The 22,399-nt window shown below is 43.8% G+C and overlaps 1 protein-coding gene across 3 annotated transcripts; it reads left to right on the top strand.

Annotated features, from left to right (window-relative positions):
• Positions 1-1,611: 1,611 nt before the first annotated feature.
• On the top strand, positions 1,612-20,702 carry LOC125987043 (uncharacterized protein K02A2.6). 3 transcript variants are annotated; one of them, XM_049751126.2, is made up of 4 exons: positions 1,612-1,674; positions 1,749-2,071; positions 9,363-9,438; positions 9,527-20,702. In XM_049751126.2, exon 4 carries the CDS (start codon positions 18,661-18,663, stop codon positions 20,128-20,130), a length of 1,470 nt encoding a protein of 489 aa, XP_049607083.2. In that variant the 5' UTR covers positions 1,612-1,674; positions 1,749-2,071; positions 9,363-9,438; positions 9,527-18,660; the 3' UTR covers positions 20,131-20,702. The 3 variants fall into 3 exon arrangements, with proteins under 3 accessions (XP_049607083.2, XP_049607079.2, XP_049607077.2); XM_049751122.2 differs by having other exon boundaries at positions 4,055-9,438; XM_049751120.2 differs by having other exon boundaries at positions 2,151-9,438.
• The last annotated feature ends 1,697 nt before the right edge of the window (positions 20,703-22,399 follow it).

Genomic DNA, 22,399 nt, shown 5'->3' with positions numbered 1-22,399 from the left:
GATTGGCCATTGCGCGCGGCCGTTCCGATCGGCCATTGCACGCAATCGTTCTGATCGACCATTGCGCGCGGTCATTGCGGGCCGCCGTTCCGATCGGCCGTCGCCTCGGTCATTGCACGCAGCCGTTCCAATCGGCCGTTGCGCGCTGTCATTGCGCTCCTGTTGGATCGCCGCTGTGGGAATGTCGCCCTCCGGCTTTTGAACTTGAACCAAGAGGAAGTGTGCAATTTGGGAGCGGCCGTTGCTCGCGGCTGTTGCGGTCGGGAATTGCACGCGGTCGTTGCGCACGGCAATTCCGATCGGCCATTGCAGTTTCAACCGAGAGGAAGTGTACGGCTTTGGAGCGGCCGTTGTGCGCGCTCGTTGCGCGTGGCTGTTGGAGATGTTATGCTGGGTTGTGTGATGTCATGACGCACGGGCGTGAGTTGAATACAGACACAGACTTGAGCTGAACAGCTGTCGTCCTAGGTCAGTACATATATACACGCAAACATGGTGTCAGATGTGACTGGACCCGACCACAGTTTGGCTGGACGGCGCTGTGCTTCACTGCAGGGCCAGTGAAAGAAGGTGAAGAGGGGAATTTGAAGACTATTTACTGGCAACGGGATTATCAGAGAAAGAGCAACCAGTGCAAGCAGCAACACACACAAATGAAGAAGGCACTAGGCCTTGATGTCTATTCATATGCAAATGAGTTAGGGGTCATAAAATTGTATGACCTTTTTATGACTTGTTATGGTATCATAAATCACCCCCTTTTGGATTGGGGCGGGGTTGGGGGCATCAAGATGGCGCCAGTCGTGACGGCGCCATCTTTGACTGTCGCCATTTTGGTTTGCTGGCGCCATTTTTAGATGTGGATATGTATGGGCATGTATTTTTATGAATCAAAACGGTGCAGCATCTGAGCTAGCTTTGCTACCAGCCCGTACGTGTGGGTTGAAGGGGCCCGTTTTGTTGAGAAGGCGAAGGGGAGGGGTGTTTGTGTCAGTGTGGGGGTCGTGAGAGTCGTCATTATTGGTGCCAAAGTTATCTGAAAGAGACTCGCATGTAATTTGACAAACAATAGTTTAGCCAAAGTTATCTTAAAGAGAGACGCATGTAATTTGACAAACAATAGTTTAGAGGATCATTGAGAAAATCATTGAAGTGTCGTCAGCATGGTGCCAAAGTTATCTGAAAGAGGAAAAAAATCAAGGTGTTGTCGCATGTAATTTGACAAACAATAGTGGAGTCGGCATTATTGGTGCCAAAGATATCTGATGAGGTAGAGCCTTTGATGCGTCATCAGCATGCGGCCAAAGTTATCTGATTTCTCGCGACACGTGATCCCATAGGCGTGGTCTTATCCCCGCCGAATTTGAAGTTGGTTTAGTGCGAATAACTAGCGCTCATTTTTGAGAAGACAAGCGATCGCTCTGAGCAACGGAGTCGAAGCGCGTCAAAAGCTGTTTCGAGAATGGTTAAAGGTAAGTCATTTTACTACTTTTCTCGCAATAATAATGATAATAATAATAACAAATAATAATAATAATAATAATACACTGCGGTTATTTTATAAAACAAGATGTAATGCTTATATAATATTTGCAGACATCATCGCTCTTGCTGATGTCCACGCATCTTTTGACGACGACTTTAGCGACGTTTACCTAACACAATAAGACTACGGTGAGTCAATCGTGCATCTAAGATAGTTCATATAAATGTTAGTAGTTGATGATTTTATTTTATGTATGTAACAGATCTCGTGGCCGCGGCTACTAGGAAAAACAATCGGCCGACACAAGCTGCCTTCGAACGCCATATTGAAGCAGTGTGTCATGAAATGGAGGGAGCATGGAGCAGGACGACCAAGTGCAGCTTGGACCAGGGACGAGACGTGACACAGTGGAGGAGACAGAGCCAGCGAGACCAAACGCCTCAGAGTCACGTGCTACCGTTGGAACCAATCCAATTGCATCCCACGCCAACCGACAGGAAACATCGACAGACACAGAGTTAGCTGAAGCTCTATCTACATACAAGGGCTTGAACCATCATCAAGAGTCGACAAACAAAGTTGGAGGTATTCCTTCTATTTTTTCTCTCTTTGTATGCTATCGTCCGACTTGCTATTTTCGGTATTGTAAAGGATTAACTTGCAGGTGAGTGTCGTGACACGGAGGCACAGAGAGAGAGGAAGAGGAGGAGGGGGCAGCCCTTCTACAACACGCGCCATTCAACTAGCAGGGGGCCTGTAAAGTGCCGTGGTAACTGTATCTACAAAAGACGGTTACAAGAATGTTTTAAGATAATACGTATTCTTACAGATTTAGCCGAATCAAAATAGGTTTGTGTTGTGTTTGGACAACCCCTGAATCTGTTAAGGCACTTGATCTCGGGTACACGGTTGCAGATATTACCGAAGTATGGCATTACACAAGAACGAGCGACACAATTTTCCGTGATTATATGCGAACATTTCTAAAAGGTAAACAGGAATCTTCAGGTTATCCGGCTCACATGGTCAACCAGGCGGATAGAGAAAGATACATAGAAGGGTATGTCATTCATCAGGGTATCCAACTAGACCCTTCCAAAATTGCTGTAAACCCTGGCAAAAGGCAAGTGTCAAAACTCTGTCTTAACAATCTATGGGGAAAACTTGTGCAGCGTGAGAACATGACAAACACAAAAATTGTGACAAAATCTGAGGATTTTTTTTAACTTCTGTTTTCAGGTCTGTACAATGTGAAATTCTTCCATTTTGTCAGTGAGAAGCTTTCAATTGTGCAGTATTGTTTCAACATAAACAATGAGATCCCCGCCTCAAAAACATCAAACGTGGCTGCAGCGTGTTTCACAACAGCCTGTGCATGCCTAAAAATGTACAGCTATTTAGAAATTTTACAGAGGCGTGTCCTTTACACCGATACAGACAGCCTCGTGTACACGGTGAAACCGGGCGAAAGTGTTCTCCCTCTAGGGGATTATCTGGGTGATTTGACAGATGAGCTTTCGAATGACAGCATTTTAGAATTTGTCTCAACGGGGCCAAAAACACACTCTTACAAAACACGAGGATCATCTCAGATGGTCATGAAATCACGTATTCCATGATTGCGTCGATGCTGCTCAACAAATTGCAAAGGCTTAGCCTGATTTGGGAGATAAGCCTATGCCAGATGGTCATGTGTTTTTTGTTGATGGGTCTTCTAAGAAAAATGAATTTGGCGTGACCCTTACTGGGTATGCCATTGTTACTGCTGACGAAGTTTTGGAGGCTGCTAATCTGCCATCCTATGCCGCTGAGCTCATTGCTCTAACTGAGGCGTGCAAATTGTTTGCAAACAAATCCTTCACTATCTGGACTGATAGTCAGTATGCTTTTGCTACAGTGCACGTTTTTGCTCAGCAGTGGAGCAACCGTGGCATGATAACTTCTACGGGCAAGCCCGTCACCCATTCCACATTACTACTTCAACTTTTGGACGCTGTCCAGCTGCCCTTAAAGGTGGCGGTTTGCAAATGTGCTGCTCACACTGCAAGCTCTGATCCTGTTTCTCTCGGTAATGCTTTTGCTGACAAATCCGCTAAGGCCGCTGCAGAAGGCCGGCTCCATGTCCTCTCGTCTCTCACTGATCATGATTCGATGTCACACATCTCCCCTGATGTGTTGCTTGACATGCAGTCTCAGAGCCCCTCCCAGGAACAACTCTCTTTGGAAAAGCGGGGTGCAACTAAAAACACTGATGGTGTTTTTGTGTGACCTTTGGGCAAACCTGTCTTGCCTCGTAACTTGTTCAAATGGGCTGCTATTTCGAGTCATGGGGTCACCCATGTCTCGACGGGGGGGTATGGTGAAACAAGTTGAAGCTATTTATACGACATACGGTTTTGCAGCTTTTTCACAAGGCAATTTAAGACCTCAGAGAGGAAAGTTCCCGACTCCATTGTATCCGTTTCAGACAATACATATGGTTTATATCCAATTACATAAATGTGAAGGGAAACAATATTGTTTTTTTCTGCATTTATTTGTTTTCTGCATTTATCTCATTGTAAAAAGGTGATCTCCGCAGACCCAACCTAAGTACGGAAGGTGAGCAAAGTCTGGTAATAGTGCCTGATCCTGGTGCCAAGATCCAGGGTTGACACGAAAGCTAGCAGAAGCCAATTTCCAAGACACCAACCCGAAGCTGAGGGTGTTGACTCTGAGGAGATCCAAAACGTGAGCATTAGAGAGTCATTCGTAAAGTGCTTTAATCGGGCAAAGTCTACCATGTGCTTTTGGTTGCTTTTGCTGGTTTGTGTTATTGTTATTTTTTTTTTCGGGGGTTATTTTATTTTTATGGATAGAGTACTATGAGCCTCGAACATTCTTCTCTCAGGCGACTACCAACGCTGGTTCTAATCAATATGGCTCATGGGGAAAAATTGCTAGACATAAGCGCAACACAAAATCCCCTTTTGATCATGTTGTTTGTACACCAGAAACCGTCCGCGTTCCAACTTGCGTGCCATGGCTTTTGTCTTGGACTTACAATAACTCATTAATGTTTACTGTGGCTCCTAATACATCTTCTTCTATTATTTTACCTATGAAAAGTTTGAAAGGTTTCGAAATGGTCACCCCACTACTGGGGATAAATGGCTCGGATATTGGTGGTATTTAACTAGTCACCCGGTTAGCACCGATTGGGGCACCCTTGTCACCACACAAACGCAAGATTTTTGGCCCTCTGGTTCCAGTGAAGAGGCTGTGTTCTTTGCTAAACGAGTAACTTTGAAGAATCAGGATGTTAGGGTTTTCCAGGTTATCTTTATCATAGGATTATGTTGGAATGCAACAGGTAATAAATACCTTACCTTGTCCTCCTTATCACAAGATCGTAAAACATCCCCTGAGATGTTTAGACTAGAGGACAAGGGCTTTCTATTCAGCCCACTCATACCCCCACTCTGTTTCTCTCAATAAAAATGCTCCTGCAAGAGGCCTGAGTCAGACCTCCATTCGATCATCGCTGCACGCACAGCGACGAATGGACTCTCCACCTGCAGGTGTCCAGTAGGACTTACTTGTCTCCCGTGTGGTTCTTGCAAAATAAGTTGGAGTGAGCAAATCTCTAACATTTTGGTGCCGAAACCCGGGACCTCTCATACCCGCTATCTGGCTGACGAAGGAGGACGTGCTGCATTGTCGACAAGCCAGCGTCCATTAAGAGAACCTGGAGGAGAAAGTCCTGGGAAGAGAATTCTTCGCTGGGCCAGCATCTTAGGTCTGCCTTCGTCTGACAGAGGTGGATTGACGGGACCCGGCAGTGCAACGAACCAGGGGACAAGTAAGTTAAAGGCCTGAAGTTGTGTTGTGTTGTTAAACGCGTAACACGTAGAGGTGCACGGGAGCCAGCTTGGGTTCAAGTCCCAGTGGAAGAAACAGGCTAAGAAAGGCAGAGCTTCTTTTTCGTTCATCGAAGAAGTGTGTAGACTCTTCTTTGTCTGTTTTTTCGAGCAGAGGGATCTGGCTTGGGTTAAAGTCCCAGTGGAAGGAACGTGCTAAGAAACACGGAGCTTCTTTTTTGTTAATCAAAGAAGGGCGTAGATTTTTCTTTGTATGTTTTTCCAAGCCAAAGAATAGCTTGGGTGCAAGTCCCAGTGGAAGAAACGGGCTAAGAAAAACAGAGCTTCTTTTTCTTAATTGAAGGAGGGCGTAGATTTTTTCTTTTGTCCGTTTTTCCAAAGCTGTTTGGGAGGGTTTTACACCCATCCCTGGATAGGCCTAAAAAAGCGCTGGAGTTTGTGTGATTGAGTGTGTGACTGGTAGGATAAATTGACTAAGAAGCAGTTCTAGCGTTGATCCATGGCAATAAAACAGGCTAGTAATTTGTTGAAAGGTCAATTTAAACCTGCATTGAGGATCCTCAAAGAAAAAAAGATTGAAAAAAATTGTAAAACCTTAAACTACTAAAATTAAGACGGGAAATAAGAACGGTAAATCTCTTGCTCTGCTCTTCTTTAAAACGAAAAGTTCATGGCAAGTAGATTTCTTAATTGTATGTAATACATGCTGAAGTGGTAGAAGTGCTAGAGTGTGGTTGAAATCTTCACAAAGAGATGAGAACGAATTCAAGAGACAAAAGCTAGAAAGATGAAAACTGATGCGGTCACAAGTGTTTGTCAGACCAGGAGACAATAAGGCCCCTGTGAGCAGGTGCAAGGCCGCAGCTCAAGCCGCGGCTCAAGCAAGGGGCAAGAGGAGTTTCCGGTCCTATGCAAATCATGTATCGAAATTTAAAAGATCTGAAACCTCTCCCATATGACAGCAAAACATGTCATTGTCAGGTTATCAAAAATCGTTTTAGATTGTTAGAGCCCCTGTCCACACAAGAAGTATGACAATGCTGTTTGTAGGCCCAATTACAAATGAATAGGGATCAAATTGTGTTACACTGAAGTTAAAATATGCAAATCAAGTGGTAAAGAAATGCAAATTGCTTCTAGAAGGTAAATAAATAAAATTAGAATGTGCTGTCCTCGTGTGCATGGGAGGGACCAGCTCATGATCGACCACAGGAAATGGCCAGCCTGTGACGAATCATTGGTGCTGGGAACTACCTTTTGCATGCGAGAGCTGTGCATGTGTGTGCGTATATGTTAAAATGATAAACATTGGCTAAAGTTTTAGTATAAAAAAAATTTGCTAGACTGTGGTCTATCCAATTTGCACCGCAGAACAGAAATGATTTTGAAAGATAAAAATGAGAGGAAAAAGAGAGAAATCTGTTTGCGAGCAGAAACTAATCCACACTAGTGCACGTTGAGTGTCGAGCCCACATGAGAAATTCGAAGAAAAAAAACGACAGAACATGCTTTCAGGAATTGGAAGAAGCTAAATTGTGAATTTAAGATTTTGCAATGCTACATTTAATAGGAATAATTGAGTTGTGTTATAAGATTATACAAAATTCTAAATGCAAGCTAAATCTGAGAGGTTGAGATCTTCAAATTTAAAAACAAAGAAAAAATTCAGATTAATTTGCCAATTGTTTGTTTTTTTAGATTGGTGGATTGTTCTACCAAGAAATCTGAGTTGAAAATGATATATGAATGTTGTGTGGTGAGCTTGGATGAATTGGGACCAATGTGATAGGAAGATAGGAAGACTCCTCTCCTGTGTGAGATACATATGATGAGCATTGATGAATGATTGCCTGAATGAAAGGTTGAATGGTTGAAGTCGTTGGCGACTACTATAGAAAATTAGTAGAGCGACTTTGATGAAAGAGTGATTTTGAGCAGGTTGAATGTTAGAAAGAAACACGTAGCTTTTGGATTGATAATTAACTAGAGAAAAAAAACTGGAGAACCAGTAACACATGTAGAAGATGTGTGAACTGAGAAATTGAGAAGCGTTTTGGAAAGAAAGTCAAATTAAATGATGATGGAATCGTATGTAGTAAAGAATGCATTCTCCCAAAAAGTTTGTCAAGGTGTGAGGCATGGGCGTTGCCAAGCCTCAAAAGGGGGGAGTGAGTAGGACAGATAGTGGAAGATAGTAATAATACACTTTATGACAATGAATTTTCGAATACATTTGGTGTTATATTGTGGTAAATTTTTTGTTCTGGTGTAAATAGGTTAGCAACACGAGAGATTTAGAGGTTCAAAAGAAAGACAGTTAAAAGAAAACATTTTTGATTTGGACAATTGCAGGCTAACAGGAACATGAGAACGATAAGAACTACGAGGTGGGATCCAATTTCATTGGGGAGATTGAGAATTCACAGCACCATACTCTAAGTCACATTTTTGAGCAAGCATGACAATAACATGTGAGAGGTCAAGACATACAGATCAGGGCTTGATGTGGAAAGCAGACCTCGATGAGTTGATTTTCAATAATGATACTGAAGACAACATATTGTCCGATTAAATTGGAACTATAGATAAAATGTAGCTCAAAAAGAGGATGAGTTGCAGGATTTACGATGTAAAAACGAGACCACTGTTATTAGGAGAATTTGAAGTTTGGTAAACAATGTTACCAGCAAATTGATGGCGCAGCTACATTTGGAGATAGTCTTACAATTTTGATGTCCCAGCCTGTCATTCTCAGTGTCAGAGTCCCTGAAACCCAATCCGAGACTTCGCCTGCAGCCGTGAACAACCACAAAATGGTGCCTGGCTCTGAAGCACCTTTGACCTTTGGCGAAGGACAAGAAAAGACTGCTGTTGTGCTTGGAGGAGGACAAGTACACTCCGGAGGACAGACAACATCCTCGGGGATGAGAAAAGACAGTGAAAAGCGGAGGAACTCACAATGATGAAAATTGACTCATTTGAACAATGGGCTCATTCAAGAGTGATGGATGGGGTCGCTCTGAAGCAACAACAAAAGAACACCAACTTGATAGGGTGAAGTGCGGCAAAAAGAAATTGACTTGGAGTGTCCGACAACCAAATCGCACTCCTTGGCGTTACCAAATTTGGTGGAGCTTGGTTCAAAGTGGAAGGGAGGTTCATTGTGCACTGAGTTTGACAGAACTGAGGAGATTTGATAAATAAATAAATAAAAAATTGAAAAATACGTAGGGCTACAGATTATAATCAGAGATTGAACGGATTTGGATAAAACAAATAAGCTAAAACGGTAGGAAACAAGAGCAAGATCTTATATTTTGGCTCATCAAGCTTAAGACGTAGAGGTCGAGTTATATAAATTTTAGAACAGGACATTTGGCAGTCAGGAGGAAGCTAGGTTGCTCAATGTACCTACTCAATACAATAGTAAGGTTTTTTATACCACAGTGGAGGTTGGATGGTCAGAAAGTTAGGTACGTTCAATTTTTGACATTCACACAATCATGCATAGGAGTCACAAGGCGACAGTTAACAAGACAATGACTGCAATAGGGGCCACCTACGACTGCACCGACATGAAAAAGTAGAAGTGAGAGAGCAGCGTATGGGATTATATGCTAAAACGTCTGCTATACAGTTACCAATAGGAGATTCTATCAAGAGAAGCTACATGAGAGATGGATTAGAATCCCTTTGTCTGCGTGGGTGTGTGTGTGTGTGTGGGTGGGTGCGAGCGTGTGAGGAGAAAGAAGGCATGGATAAGACAATCTCTTTTACACCAGGAGGCAATAAATGGGAACGCCCCTGTCATAAATAGTTTTTGGTTAAAGGGAATCATTAGGAAGTGTTCAAACTCTTCCCACAAACATTCCTATTTGCCAGTTAAATGGGCACGACAATTGACTACGAGAGTTGCAAACACCAGATGAAGAGCAGTCCTTGGCAGATTATATGATCAGGACGCTCAAACTGTGTCAAAGACAAATTTACTGCCGCTTGATCTTTCCTCCTCACAGGTCGACAACCCCATCAATCCAGGAGACTGGGTCTACATTGAGGTCATCAAAAGAAGGAACTGGGCCAGCCACGACGGTAGGGACCATTCCAAGTCTTGCTGACTACACATGTTGCATCCAAGGTTGCAGGACCCACAAATGCATTAACGACGACTGCTCTCCAGGAGGTAACTGGATGGGAGCTTTGGACATCACCGCTGTGTGCCAGGATGAGAGAGCCGTTTTCAAGGTGTAAGGGCTCTACTACCAACATGGCTGCACCATCGGACGGGACCTACTTCATCCAGAAGTTCAGAGGCACTGCCTCACCTGCATCCTATGAGTGCACGTGCCTGTTCAGTACGGATCATGGTTTTGTGGTCACGAGAGTTGTCCGATGCTGCCTGCCAACTGGACACGAGTGTGTGCGCCAGTGTGTGTGACAGACCTCACCTACAGACTAGAACATCAGCAGCTGACGAAAACACGAGCACATATACTTCTTAGGCGTGGCAGATGTGATAATGATACTGAGAAGTGGATTGCGTAGATGCTGTTCTGTTGAGCATGTATTACGGAAACTTGTTGATTTGACCATCAAATATGCTTCGCAAGTAATGGATACGCTGATGTACTGTTTCTTTGTTTTTCTTTTTGTTTTTATTGATAGCATTCTGGCCGCCTTAAGGCAAAGGGACCGTGTAAGAATTTTCCTGCTAATAACATCTGGCCAGCAGGTTTTTCGCTTACACAATAAGTTTGATCTGGGGTATTAAGGTAATGCCTCATCTTCACTGGAAAGTGTTGCTATCATTGTTTGTTGTTTTTATTTTTCCTATTCTTCTTTCTTCATTATACATATATATGTTTTGTTTTTTTTCTTACTTGTCTTTGTTGTTTGGGGTAGCATAATCATATGATAAAACAGGAGGGAGATGTTAGGGTTTTCCAGGTTATCTTTATCATAGGATTATGTTGGAATGCAACAGGTAATAAATACCTTACCTTGTCCTCCTTATCACAAGATCGTAAAACATCCCCTGAGATGTTTAGACTAGAGGACAAGGGCTTTCTATTCAGCCCACTCATACCCCCACTCTGTTTCTCTCAATAAAAATGCTCCTGCAAGAGGCCTGAGTCAGACCTCCATTCGATCATCGCTGCACGCACAGCGACGAATGGACTCTCCACCTGCAGGTGTCCAGTAGGACTTACTTGTCTCCCGTGTGGTTCTTGCAAAATAAGTTGGAGTGAGCAAATCTCTAACACAGGGCACAAGCCTCCTTTTGACTCTTACACTCCCTGATGGTCAAATTCGTCCTCCAAATGCCACCTTGTTTAACACTTCCTGTTGGGGTTTTCAACTGTGGGCTTGGTCCTCTGGAATTGATCCTCACTTTCCTATTGCTATTTGTATTAACAAAACAATGTCGATCGCAGACCGTCCCATTATAAATAATTACACCCTGTCAGCAGGAGCAAAAATCACAAGTATGCTCCTCACTGATGTAGACAGCTATTTTGTAGCCTCCACAGGAATAAGCGGTCAAACCAACAACTGGATTCTTATGGCTGAGCAAGCCGCAAAGATGGCTAACACCAGTTGCATTGCATGTATGGGTCCAATACCTCTTTTGAAAATCATACCTGCAAATATAGTTCCTAAGTGTGCTGTTGTCAAACTCATCCATTTCACCCACTCATGATTGTTTTAAATGGGATAAGGTTTACCCTGTTGCCTCTATGACAAAATATAAACCCCTTTTTCGTCCGATGTAGCTAAGGGTAATTTTACATGCATTAGATTACCTGGTACCGGTGAGAACCTCGGCGCCTCCATGGTATGACCAATGTCACAGCCCCTTTTTTGCCCATTGCTCGTAGTGATATTTGGTTTAGGTGTAATAGTAACAAACTTTATGATCGGTTGCCTTTAAACAACTCTGGAATTTGCGCTTTGGTAACCCTATTGTTTCCTGTTCATTTGATACCAATGTCCTCTTATGATCTAACATCTTTTGCTAAATCCGTAGTGCCCGAATTCTGGCCGAGAACGAAGCGAAACGCCGAATGGCAGGGCGCAGCTAATCCAATTTACACAGACGCCATTGGTGTTCCTAGAAGAGTACCGGATGAGTATAAGCTGGTGAATCAGATAGCAGCTGGTTTTGAATCCGCCCTGTGTTGGTGGTGTACTCTTAACAAAAATGTTGACAGGATTAACTACATCCATTACAACGTGCAGATGCTTGAAAACTGGACCGAGGCGGGTTTCAAGGCGGTCCACTCCCAACTGGCCGCTACTTCCCTCATGGCTTTCCAGAATCAAATGGCCCTTGACATGCTACTCTCAAAAGAGGGTGGTGTCTGCGCCATGTTTGGTGAGCAATGTTGCACATTTATTCCAAATAATACTGCAGCTGACGGAAGCCTGTCCCAGGCCCTTGAGGGTCTGCGGACCTTGAATGGGAAGATGAAGGAACACAGTGGGGTGAACACAGAGGTTTGGACCGACTGGTTGAACGTGTTCGGAAAGTACCGCACCCTGGTTTCCTCGGTCCTGGTCTCCATTGCCATTTTCTCTGCCATTTTGACCCTGTGTGGATGTTGTTGCATTCCTTGTCTCCGATCCTTAATTAACAGGCTAATTACAACTGCTATCTCTCCACCAGCTGAGACTTTTCCGTTGCTCCAAAGGGATGACCTTTCGATCGACGGGAGTGCTTTCTCTAGTGACGACTCTGTCAGCGAATCGATTGTGGTAAACCTGTCCGATTTGTTTCCTGACTCTGGCTTTGACGATTAAGACTCAGTTTCCTCCCAAGTGTAAGTTAGTTCTTGCGAAATGTGATCCCTTGGCTGAAAATCTTTTGAAGTGGCCATATGGGTGATAAATTAGTCCCCGAGAACTTATGATAAACAGGGGGGAATTGTTAGAAACATTTTATATATATATGTTATCATGCGTTCTCTAATGAGTACTTATTCATAATGTTACTGCTCACTATGCTTGCTGCTTTGCCTTGCTTATTCTTATCTTGTGCAACAGAACAGTAGGATTACGGCTGGGTCAGGGGTGAGATGACGTTAGTGCCAAACAAGATACTGCTGACATCTCAGCAGAAAAATGACGTCCACCAGAACAGATCGTGAAAACAACACATCAAACGATGCACCATGAACCTTCTGATCTTCCTTAAAGAACATCACTTTCTCTTTTTATCTCTCGGAATCTTGCTTAAACTGTTTTGCTGATATAGCCATATCTGCACGCAACACTTTGTGCATTACTTTTGTTTCTTTTCTTACGAGACGAAGCCCACAATCTTCTTCCCCTCACCCTTAAGGGCTATTCGTCTCACACTGTGGGTAGGGCGTTCCAAATAAAAAGAACGAGAGTGTAAACAGATATTTAGTGTAGTGAGATTGTAGAAAGCAATCTGAATGCACTCCTCGCGAGAAAAACTCAATATTCTGCCTCACTTGTGTTTGTCTGCTGATCCTTTTCTTTTATACAGATATTCAGTTAGTACTTTGAACCTGACATAATGTCTCCTCTCAACTTAATATATTCAGGTATGAATGGAACACCAATGTTAAATACAGGTTGGACAAAACATTGCAACATTAATCACATATATCTTGTCTAATAAAGATCAATCTCAACCCATAATAGCACTTAACATAATAATGGGTTCCTCCAACTTAAACAGATATATTGATATTGCTCAAGCTGTTACATCTTAAAATTATGGTATAGCAAACTCATTCCAAAATTGTGCGTTGCTACGTGTTTGAACAGGTCGTGTCTACCCAATTGCTAACAATTTAATTTATTAGATTTGTTCATTTCCATCAGGTCACTCCATGTCAAGCTTTAACACCATCTCCTGGTGACATTTTGGAACTACTACATGTTTTGGGATAGCCAATGTGCCTGGGCCAAATTCATTACCTAATTTTACACCATCTTTTACCACCATGCCACTTGACATCCCCTCCTTGAATTTCGGGACAGGCAATATAACCCCCTTGCCCTCCTCGACAGTTGGGAGCCACATTGGCATCTCGTCCTCGGAAAAAAAAATAAAATTAAATTAAAAAAATTGTCCACAACTTCTCCAGTAGAGGAATCAGCCCTTTCCCGCTAGTCACTCCAGGGTCAGATGCAAGCGCTCCACACGGTCCTGAATGAACACGCCGCCGTGACGGACGCTGATGTCGTCGTCGCTGTCGTTGCCATTGTTGTCGATGTTGCCGTTGACGTTGTCGTTGACATTATCATTGACATTGTCGATCCCCTCAGTGATGGCTTGAAGAAGAAGCCGTCACCGGACCAATGTCCAAGGCAAGGTCCTCCACGCCGAGGGGAGGGTCACACAGCCACGACAGGAGCAGCATCAGGTCTCTCTACTCGAGTGTAGAAGTCTTTGGACACAGGACGATGAGCCAGGCTAACAGCCACACACCAGTCACACTGCCAGTGGGACGTGAAGCATCGTGATCCGTCCAGGTGGCGCCAAGCCATGTGAACCAGAGGCCAGATGGTGCGACAGGACATCACTCTGTCTCAAAACGAGGATAACCCATGGTCTCGGTGGGCCATGGGACGTCTCGAGTTGCGTTGCTGAACCCATCAGGTCTGAGTAGCCACCCAATCTAAGGCGATCCACTCAGCCTGCTCTCCTTGCTTGACATTAGGGGCAAGCCACTTAAGGACGTCAGGGATGTGGGAAAGCCATAGTTCACCACAACCGCCCTTCCAGCCGTCCAGGCAAATTTCGACACATTCAATTTACTAAAAATTCACCTGGGTGCATTCAAAACACGTACTTGTCTGGAACACATAGATGCACAAATTTAGAACATAGAACGGTCAATCCCTCCGCATGGTAGAGGGACTGGCCGGCAGGTGTTTATCGCTCACATTTGCTTCCAAAATAAAACACAAAAATAAAATGGAAGTTGCTATTACAAAACCTTTCAACATTACACTTTGACACCCTCTGATAAATGCTTTCCTAGACAGGCTTAAAGGAGCCCTGTTAAGGAGACGTTTCCAAGCTAAATTGTCATCTGTAATCTGGTTACTTTGGTTACATTTTAGCTCGAATCGGGTCAGCTGGCAATGGTTTCAACTGCTCACCCTCTGGATTATATTCTTCTAGCGTCTTGATCACGCTCACGATTACTGTTGGCGTCGGCTCTTTTCCCAGCTTCCAGCCCTTCATGTCTTGACAAACAGTCCACAAGCACACCTCTTGTGCTGTCAACTCACATGGGTCCAGCGTCATGCTGGCCCCCATGGCACAGTGCTTGAAAGTCAATCTGTCTGTTCGCTGTCCTCTGCGACCTGTGCTGTACCTGTTACACAATTCACGCAAGGCAGCACGAATTGCACTTTCGGAAATCCAGAGCTCCAGCTTCTCCAACTCCTACCGTGTAGGCACGGCTCCTCCGTGCCCTATGGCTTCATGTACGGCCGTTACCACATTCTTCACGGACTCACATATGGGACCACTTTCCGCGAGGGGTCTTGTCCCATTTCTCAACTCCTACAACTATAATTGTCCTTTCTTGGACGTATCGATTAACCTTTATTCTTAACCAGCAGGCCCCCTCCTAGGGCCCATCCGGTCTTCCTTTCACACCCCCGTAGCCATGTTCATCCCAAATGGCCAGAACGTCTATGAGGGCTTCTTCACCATAACGGCTGTCGGTCATGACCCTCACACTTCCTGCGTGTCTGTTCACAACCTTCAACAGTCTTTCCAGCACTGTAGGAGCAACTTCTCTTGCCTCCGGGTCACCAGGCGTTCTTCCCCAATGTCGGTAACTCTTCTTAGGGGTGAAGCCCCAATGGGCTTTCAGGTCTCCATCTTTTCTTGATCCGTCTCTTTTCGCGGTGTCAGCTTCTGCGGGCCTGACTGCAACTCATTTCCTTTTGACATCTCATCAGTCTTGTGTGTGTGTGCGTGTGTTGGACACATGCATATAGCTTTCTTTTTGTAGCAATTAGACTGCATCCACAACTTTTTTTTTCTGGCAAATCTTCTTCACTTTTCAATAATGTCCTGATTGTTTACAGCAGAAACGTTTACAATTTTGAAGAAAGAAAAAAAAAAGAAAAACTTCAAAAATGTTCAGCTTCTTCTAAGTCAACCGGCCTCAGATGTCTCACTCAAGGCTGTCGACAGTTCCCTTTTTTCGAGACAGCTGTTTCCTCTCTTTCCTCTCGCAAAGCTTCTGATAACCCACTTACTTCCCCAAAAAGAAAAAAAAAGGATCTACAAATCAACTGCCAATATATTAATCAAAATACTTGTCTCAACTTTATATAACCTAATCTGTCTTATTTTCCTGTGCAAATACTTGTATAGTCCTGACCTAGCCAATCAACTAGTTCCCCTGACTTTAGGATTGAAATGTCCTTATGTCATAATTTTGCTTCATCCAATTTCAGACAGAACGCTCTCTGCCCTAAAAAAAAAAAAAAAAAAATCCATTAGGACCCTAAATGAGTGTGGACCAGTTTCTGTAAACAACTAATCCCCCCCCATTTTTTTCTCTTACGTTTTGCGGTGCAAGCCAGACAAACTACAGTCTAGCAAATTCTTCAGCGCACCATTATAGCCAATTATGTCTCACAACACATAACACCGACAGACAACATATAAACACACAAGCAACACAGCGCAAACGCCATCTTCTCCCCGCTTCAAACACCCTGTGGGAAACACATATTGTCCCTTTAACATTCTCACCGAGCACACTCAGCCCCCACTGGGCAAACGGCCTGCTCTGCTCTTCCGCCTTTTTTTTTTTTTCATCCCCTAGTATTCCTTCCTCAAAAAGCTCACACACTATACAGTGAGGCGCCGCTCCCACGCCAGCTCCACTATGTATTTAGCTAACTCTGGAGGCCAGCTTCGCCACACAAGCCGCCTCCAAAAAGTAGTTGTAGGTTCGAGCTGTCTCCTCTCGAAGCCTTTCCGTGTGCACTCGGATTAGGGATGATACAGCTCTCAGTTACTCAACGGCGCCCTTCGCGTCGTCTCTACTCAGAACACCAATTCGAGAACTACCGCCTCGCTAATTGATGCTCTCAACGGCGGGATGCACTTTCTGCGCTTCAATATACCGCCACGCAAGAAACGTGCCCAATTACCAACCCCTCTAGCAAAAGCACTCTCTTGCATCGTCACTCAAAATCTCCGAGGCGAGGGGCACTGGCCACCGTTACGATGACACAAAACAGTTCTAATCCTTCTGTAGTACAAAAGGTTCGCTTCTAGGAAACTCTATTCCTTAAAGAAACTGTACTTATGTCACTCAAGGCCGTTCTTGTTTGTATCAGTGAGCGGAATTATGACAGTTTCTGGGAAGAAAAAACTGAAAAAACTCCACACAGGTTCGTTTTGGAGTTGTGAGCAATTTTTTTTTCTAGTAAACCTCTAATCACAACCCCCCTCCTATACATTGGGCGCCAAAATGTCAAACGCTCACTTTTTATCAAAGTGGCACCGGCTTCCCGGTAACGGGTTTGTCTTGGCCGGGGTTTGGGGATTCGTCCGTAATCTAACCACCCGAGTTAAATTAACTCTACCAGAATCAATCTAATTTCTTTACGACGCCAATCCCTCTCAAGTCACCCGAAGCTCAAGCCGAGTAACTCAATTCGAGGTAAGACTTCGAAATGACCGCGTTGTATCGATGGCCCCCCTTTTTTCTGTTTGAAGCTGTTGTTATGTTACGGATATTTTTAGATGTCTTTGTTAAGACCTCAAGGATTTGTTAATTTACTAGAGCGCCCTCGCCCTAGCTGAGCTCAAGATAACCACTTTGAACCAGATCTGACAATTCCTGATGTTAAGGATTAAAGCTGTCTTCACTTTAAAAAGAATTGAACGGATTTAAAGAATGACTGCGATAGGGGAATAAAAACATTTTAAAGTTACTGCATATAAAACCATGCTCAACATAGGTACTACGAAATAATCGATAACCGAATTAAGGCTTAAGAAGAGATTTAATGAATAAGCAAGCAAAAGAATTACAAGTCGAAAAAACAAAGAAAACAAGACTCACCCACTCAGAACAAAAGAGGAGACTAAAGGTCTAAAAACCTATTTGGTTGAACAAGTCGAGTGATCAGCACTTCTTTGTTCCAAAATCCGAATTCTGTTTAAAAAAGAGGAAAGGTCCAGCCGTGAGGAGCGTAGCCGAAAAAGTAAAATTGGCGACTTCCCCTTTCTGCCCGGAGCGGCTGTCTCCTCTGCCCTTCCTCGAAGCTTAAAATTTAACCAAGTCCAATTCGAAGACTCTGGAAATTCATCTTAGTAGATTTTGGTTCAATCTCAAAAACAATGAAAAATCAATCTTCGTTCTTTTACTCCGGGCAGCGTCACGGCTAACGCCCTGACTAGGAAGAAGCGCCCGCTCTGCATTCGGGCATCATATTTATAGGCTTCTGGCATTACCTCATTGGAATATGTAGATGAAAGGTCAGAATCCCTGCACCTCTGGTTGTCTTGGCAACCCTGCTTCAAGCAGCAACCACAGCACCCGACAGCCACCGGCCACCAGATGCAGGTGTTTCCTGTTTTGCTCGTTCTTTCCCTACTAGCCCTTAATGTCTCCTCTCAACTTAATATATTCAGGTATGGATGGAACACCAATGTTAAATACAGGTTGGACAAAACATTGCAACATTAATCACATATATCTTGACTAATAAAGATCAATCTCAACCCATAATAGTACTTAACATAATAATGGGTTCCTCCAACTTAAACAGATATATTGATATTGCTCAAGCTGTTACATCTTAAAATTATGGCATAGCAAACTCAAATTCCAAAATTGTGCGTTGCTACGTGTTTGAACAGGTCGTGTCTACCCAATTGCTAACAATTTAATTTATTTAATTGTTCATTTCCATCAGGTCACCCCATGTCAAGCTTTAACACCATCTCCTGGTGAAATTTTGGAACTACTACATGTTTTGGGATAGCCAGTGTGCCTGGGCCAAATTCAATACCTAAATTTACACCATCTTGTACCACCATGCCACTTGACAGACCCCAGCAAAGAGCTCAGGCTGCAAGTCGACGCGTCCAAATATGGCCTCGGTGCAGTCCTACTGCAAGAAGAGAAACACATCGGCTATGCATCTAAATCGCTAACAGACAGCGAAGTCAACTACACTCAGATAGAAAAGGAGCTGTACGCCATTCTGTTTGGATGTAAACGCTTCCACCAGTATGTGTATGGCCGCCACGTCATTATCGAAAGTGACCACAAGCCATTGGAGCCTATCATGCGGAAACCTCTCAACGCAGCGCCTCCAAGACTACAGAGGATGATGCTTCAGTTACAGAGGTACAACTTCAACATCATCCACCGTCCAGGCAAAGACATTCCTGTAGCGGACACCCTCTCCAGGAAGTCCCTGTCTGACAAGGACGACAGCCTGCGGGAAGGCATGGATATGCAGGTTCACACAGTCTACAGTAACCTGCCAGTCAGCGACGCCAGACTGAAACAGGTCAGAGCCGAGACTGGGAAAGACATTCAGCTCATGGCGCTAAGAGACACTATCCAGAATGGTTGGCCTGAGGAGAGGAGAAGATGCCCTCAGAGCATAGCCGATTACTGGAACCACCGAGATGAACTCTCCCAGATGAACGGCATCCTCTTCAAAGGTGAGAAAATCATCATACCTACCTCACTGCGCACGGAGATGCTGTCCCGGGTGCATTCAGGTCACATGGGCATAGAGAATTGCAAGCAGAGAGCGCGTGACATTCTCTTTTGGCCTGGGATGAAAAAACAGATTGAGGACATGGTGGGAAAGTGCCCCATCTGTCTGGAGCACAGACCATCCAACACAAAAGAGCCCCTGATCAACCACAAAATCCCTGGCAGGCCATGGCAAACAGTCGCCACTGACCTCTTTACCTGGAACAATGACGACTACATAGTCACCGTGGACTACTACAGCAGATACTTCGAGCTGGACAAGTTAAACAACACAACATCCTCTGCTGTGATACACAAGATGAAAGCTGCCTTTGCCCGGCACGGAGTACCAGAGACTGTAGTATCGGACAATGGACCCCAGTACAAGTGCAAAGAGTTTCAGGCTTTCGCAAATGCCTGGGAGTTCACCCACCTCACAAGCTCACCGTTCTTTCCACAGAGCAATGGTCTTGCAGAGAAATCTGTTTCCATCTGTAAATCTCTCATGGAAAAGGCTAAAGCTGATCATCGAGACCCCTATTTGAGCCTCTTGGAGTATCGAAACACCCCAGTGGATAATCTCCGATCACCAGCCCAGCTGCTTATCAGCAGACGCTTACGCTCAGTCCTCCCCAGCACCCACCAGCAACTCCAGCCCAAGGTGGTCAACCATACAGAGGTTTACGCCAGGAGAATACACCAGCAGCAGCATCAGAAACGATACTATGACAGATCTTCGAAACCACTGTCACCGCTGCAGGAGGGCCAAAGCATCAGAATGCAAGAGTGTGGCTGTTGGAAACCAGCAACCGTCGTCCAGCCAGTTGGTACTGACAGATCATACCACGTCCGCACAGCTGAAGGACATGAGTATCGGCAAAATAGACGTCACCTCCTGGACACAAAAGAGACACACAACATGGACAGTGACTTGGATCCCGGCATTGCTACCCTCGCCTCAGAGGCGTCTGAGGCTGTCCCTCACACTGTTCCCTACCAGACACGGTATGGACGGGAAGTCAAGCCCAGACAGGTTCTGGACTTGTAATACTATGTAAAAGGGTGTAGGCGGATCGCTGCCCTTCGGATAAAAAATAATAATAATAATCTTGTCACTGTTCTTTTGAGTGCTTTGAATGCAAAAGAGTTCCAGATTCATTTGTGATGTGATTTTGGTTTAATGATCTAATCAATGATTAGTAATATTGTTTGCGGTATACTACTAAGCATCTGTTTATAGGCATGCACTGACGTTGAACAAGCTAAGTGATACTTGTCAAACATGTGCACTGTTCTGTTTAATTAATGCATATAACCTTGGTTGTGATTTTGCTATACAGTTAGCCTATGTGATTAACCTGAGATGTTTAGAGCAATTGGTTATTCGTGTTGGTATACTGTTTATCCTACAAGGACTGTATTCTGAAATACATTTGTTTACATTTAAGAAGGGGGATGTAATATTCTCTTAGAATATGTTCGAACTGTCAGTCCAGTAACGTTAGCCTATCGTATTGTGTATCTACCAAAAGTGACGTAGCCGGATGTTGGAAGTATACGCCTTCCTGAATGCAGCATGTTTTCCTGCTCCCGCAATCTTCATTAAAAGATTAGTTTGCATGTCGTCGTCCTTCTACATTTTGTACCTAGCGTGAGTACAGAATATGACATATATCAAAAGACATTTGTTATTTCAAAGTGCTCAGAAATATCTATCAGATCATAAAGTTTATCAAAACCTTCCTCATTACCACTTATCAAAAATGTCTAGTTATGTCTTATTTATTGATTTGGTGTGTAGGTATAATTATATGCTTAAAATGTTTCTTTTATTGATTTAATATGTGAATATACTTGTCTGCTTATGTACTTTATTCAATGAGGTTTGAGCACATCTGTTTTTGTAGCTAGGCAGGACTTTTTGTATTTCGACTCAATTCCTTCACTCCCTCTGTTGACCTCAGTTTAACTGAGGTCACCAAAATCGTTGATGCCACCAGGGTCCCTCTGTTGGCACACAACGTCCCTCTGTGGAGCCGCTTCAAGTCCCTCTGTGGGGCCGCCAATGAGTGAGAAAAATAAATATAGATAAAATTCATACCCAGACATTTGTAAAAGATAGAGAGTGGAAAGGCGATTGGCCTAGACGGCATTCCAGTGACAGCATGGAACAATCAAGGAGAGATGGCAGGGGAGATTCTTAAAAAGCGAGAAGATCCCCAGAAAGGTGTTGACTTCTATTTTTTATTTCAGACCACGGCGATGCGCAGAACTGTAGCTACAGAGGTGTTGTTATGTTGATTAAGCAAAGCATGAAGTTATCGGAAAGAATGTTAGAAGCGAGGCTTGGAAATCTACTTGCCAAAATAATGGAGAGTGTGGCAGAGACAAAGATAGGACATGCAGATGGTTGGTGGCACAGAAAGATATGGAAACGATCGCTCTGCAGTCGCGGCCCCTAACAGGAGCAGCCGAAAGAAGTGGAAGATGAGAAAGAAAATGTGAAAGAGAAATACATAAACAAATAACGAAATACATACATACATATATAGTACATACATATAGACAGACAGACATCGAACGATTGCCCATTCGGTCACTCAGTCAGTCACTCAATGAATCAATCAATCAATCAATCAATCAATCAATCAATCAATCAATCAATCAATCAATCAATCAATCAATCAATCAATCATTTCGGGTGACAGTCATACCAGCCCTCCGAAAGAAGCTATGACTACACTGCGACCCGTGAACAAATGAGTTTGACACCCCTGGTACAAGGGATAGCCTTCTCATTGATCAACCACGTATCTTAAATCATGCTTTTCCTCCTTTGAAGCGACTATGTACTTCAAACCCAAACGGCACCATTTCATAGGGAAAAAACTTGTTGAATCTACGTATTTTCCGGACTATAAATCGCTCCAGAGTATAAATCGCATTTTGGGGGCAATTTATTCGCCAAAATCCCACACCAAAAACAGTCATGAACGAGCAACAACAGGCTAAACCAGGGGTGGGCAAACTTTTTGACTTGCGGGCCGAATTGGGTTCTAAATTTTGACCGGGGGGCCGAACCAGGAGCAGATGGATGTAGTGTTTGTGTGAAGTAATATAAACGACCTGTAAAGGTCATTGCATAAAAGGTTTTGGCCTTTAGTAGGTAGTAAAGCATGGATATTCAAAAAAGTTTTTTGAAAACAAATGCATTTATTAACAGCATTAAAAAAAAAACATCCCTAAAAAACTGCTATCAGTGATTCTCATAAAATATGACACTGTTGTTATGAATAACAGTCTCCATCACTTCAGTG

The sequence above is a fragment of the Syngnathus scovelli genome, chromosome 19 (genome assembly GCF_024217435.2).
Source record: "Syngnathus scovelli strain Florida chromosome 19, RoL_Ssco_1.2, whole genome shotgun sequence".
Taxonomy (NCBI): Eukaryota; Metazoa; Chordata; class Actinopteri; order Syngnathiformes; family Syngnathidae; genus Syngnathus; species Syngnathus scovelli.
This window is presented reverse-complemented; position numbering and strand designations above follow the sequence as displayed.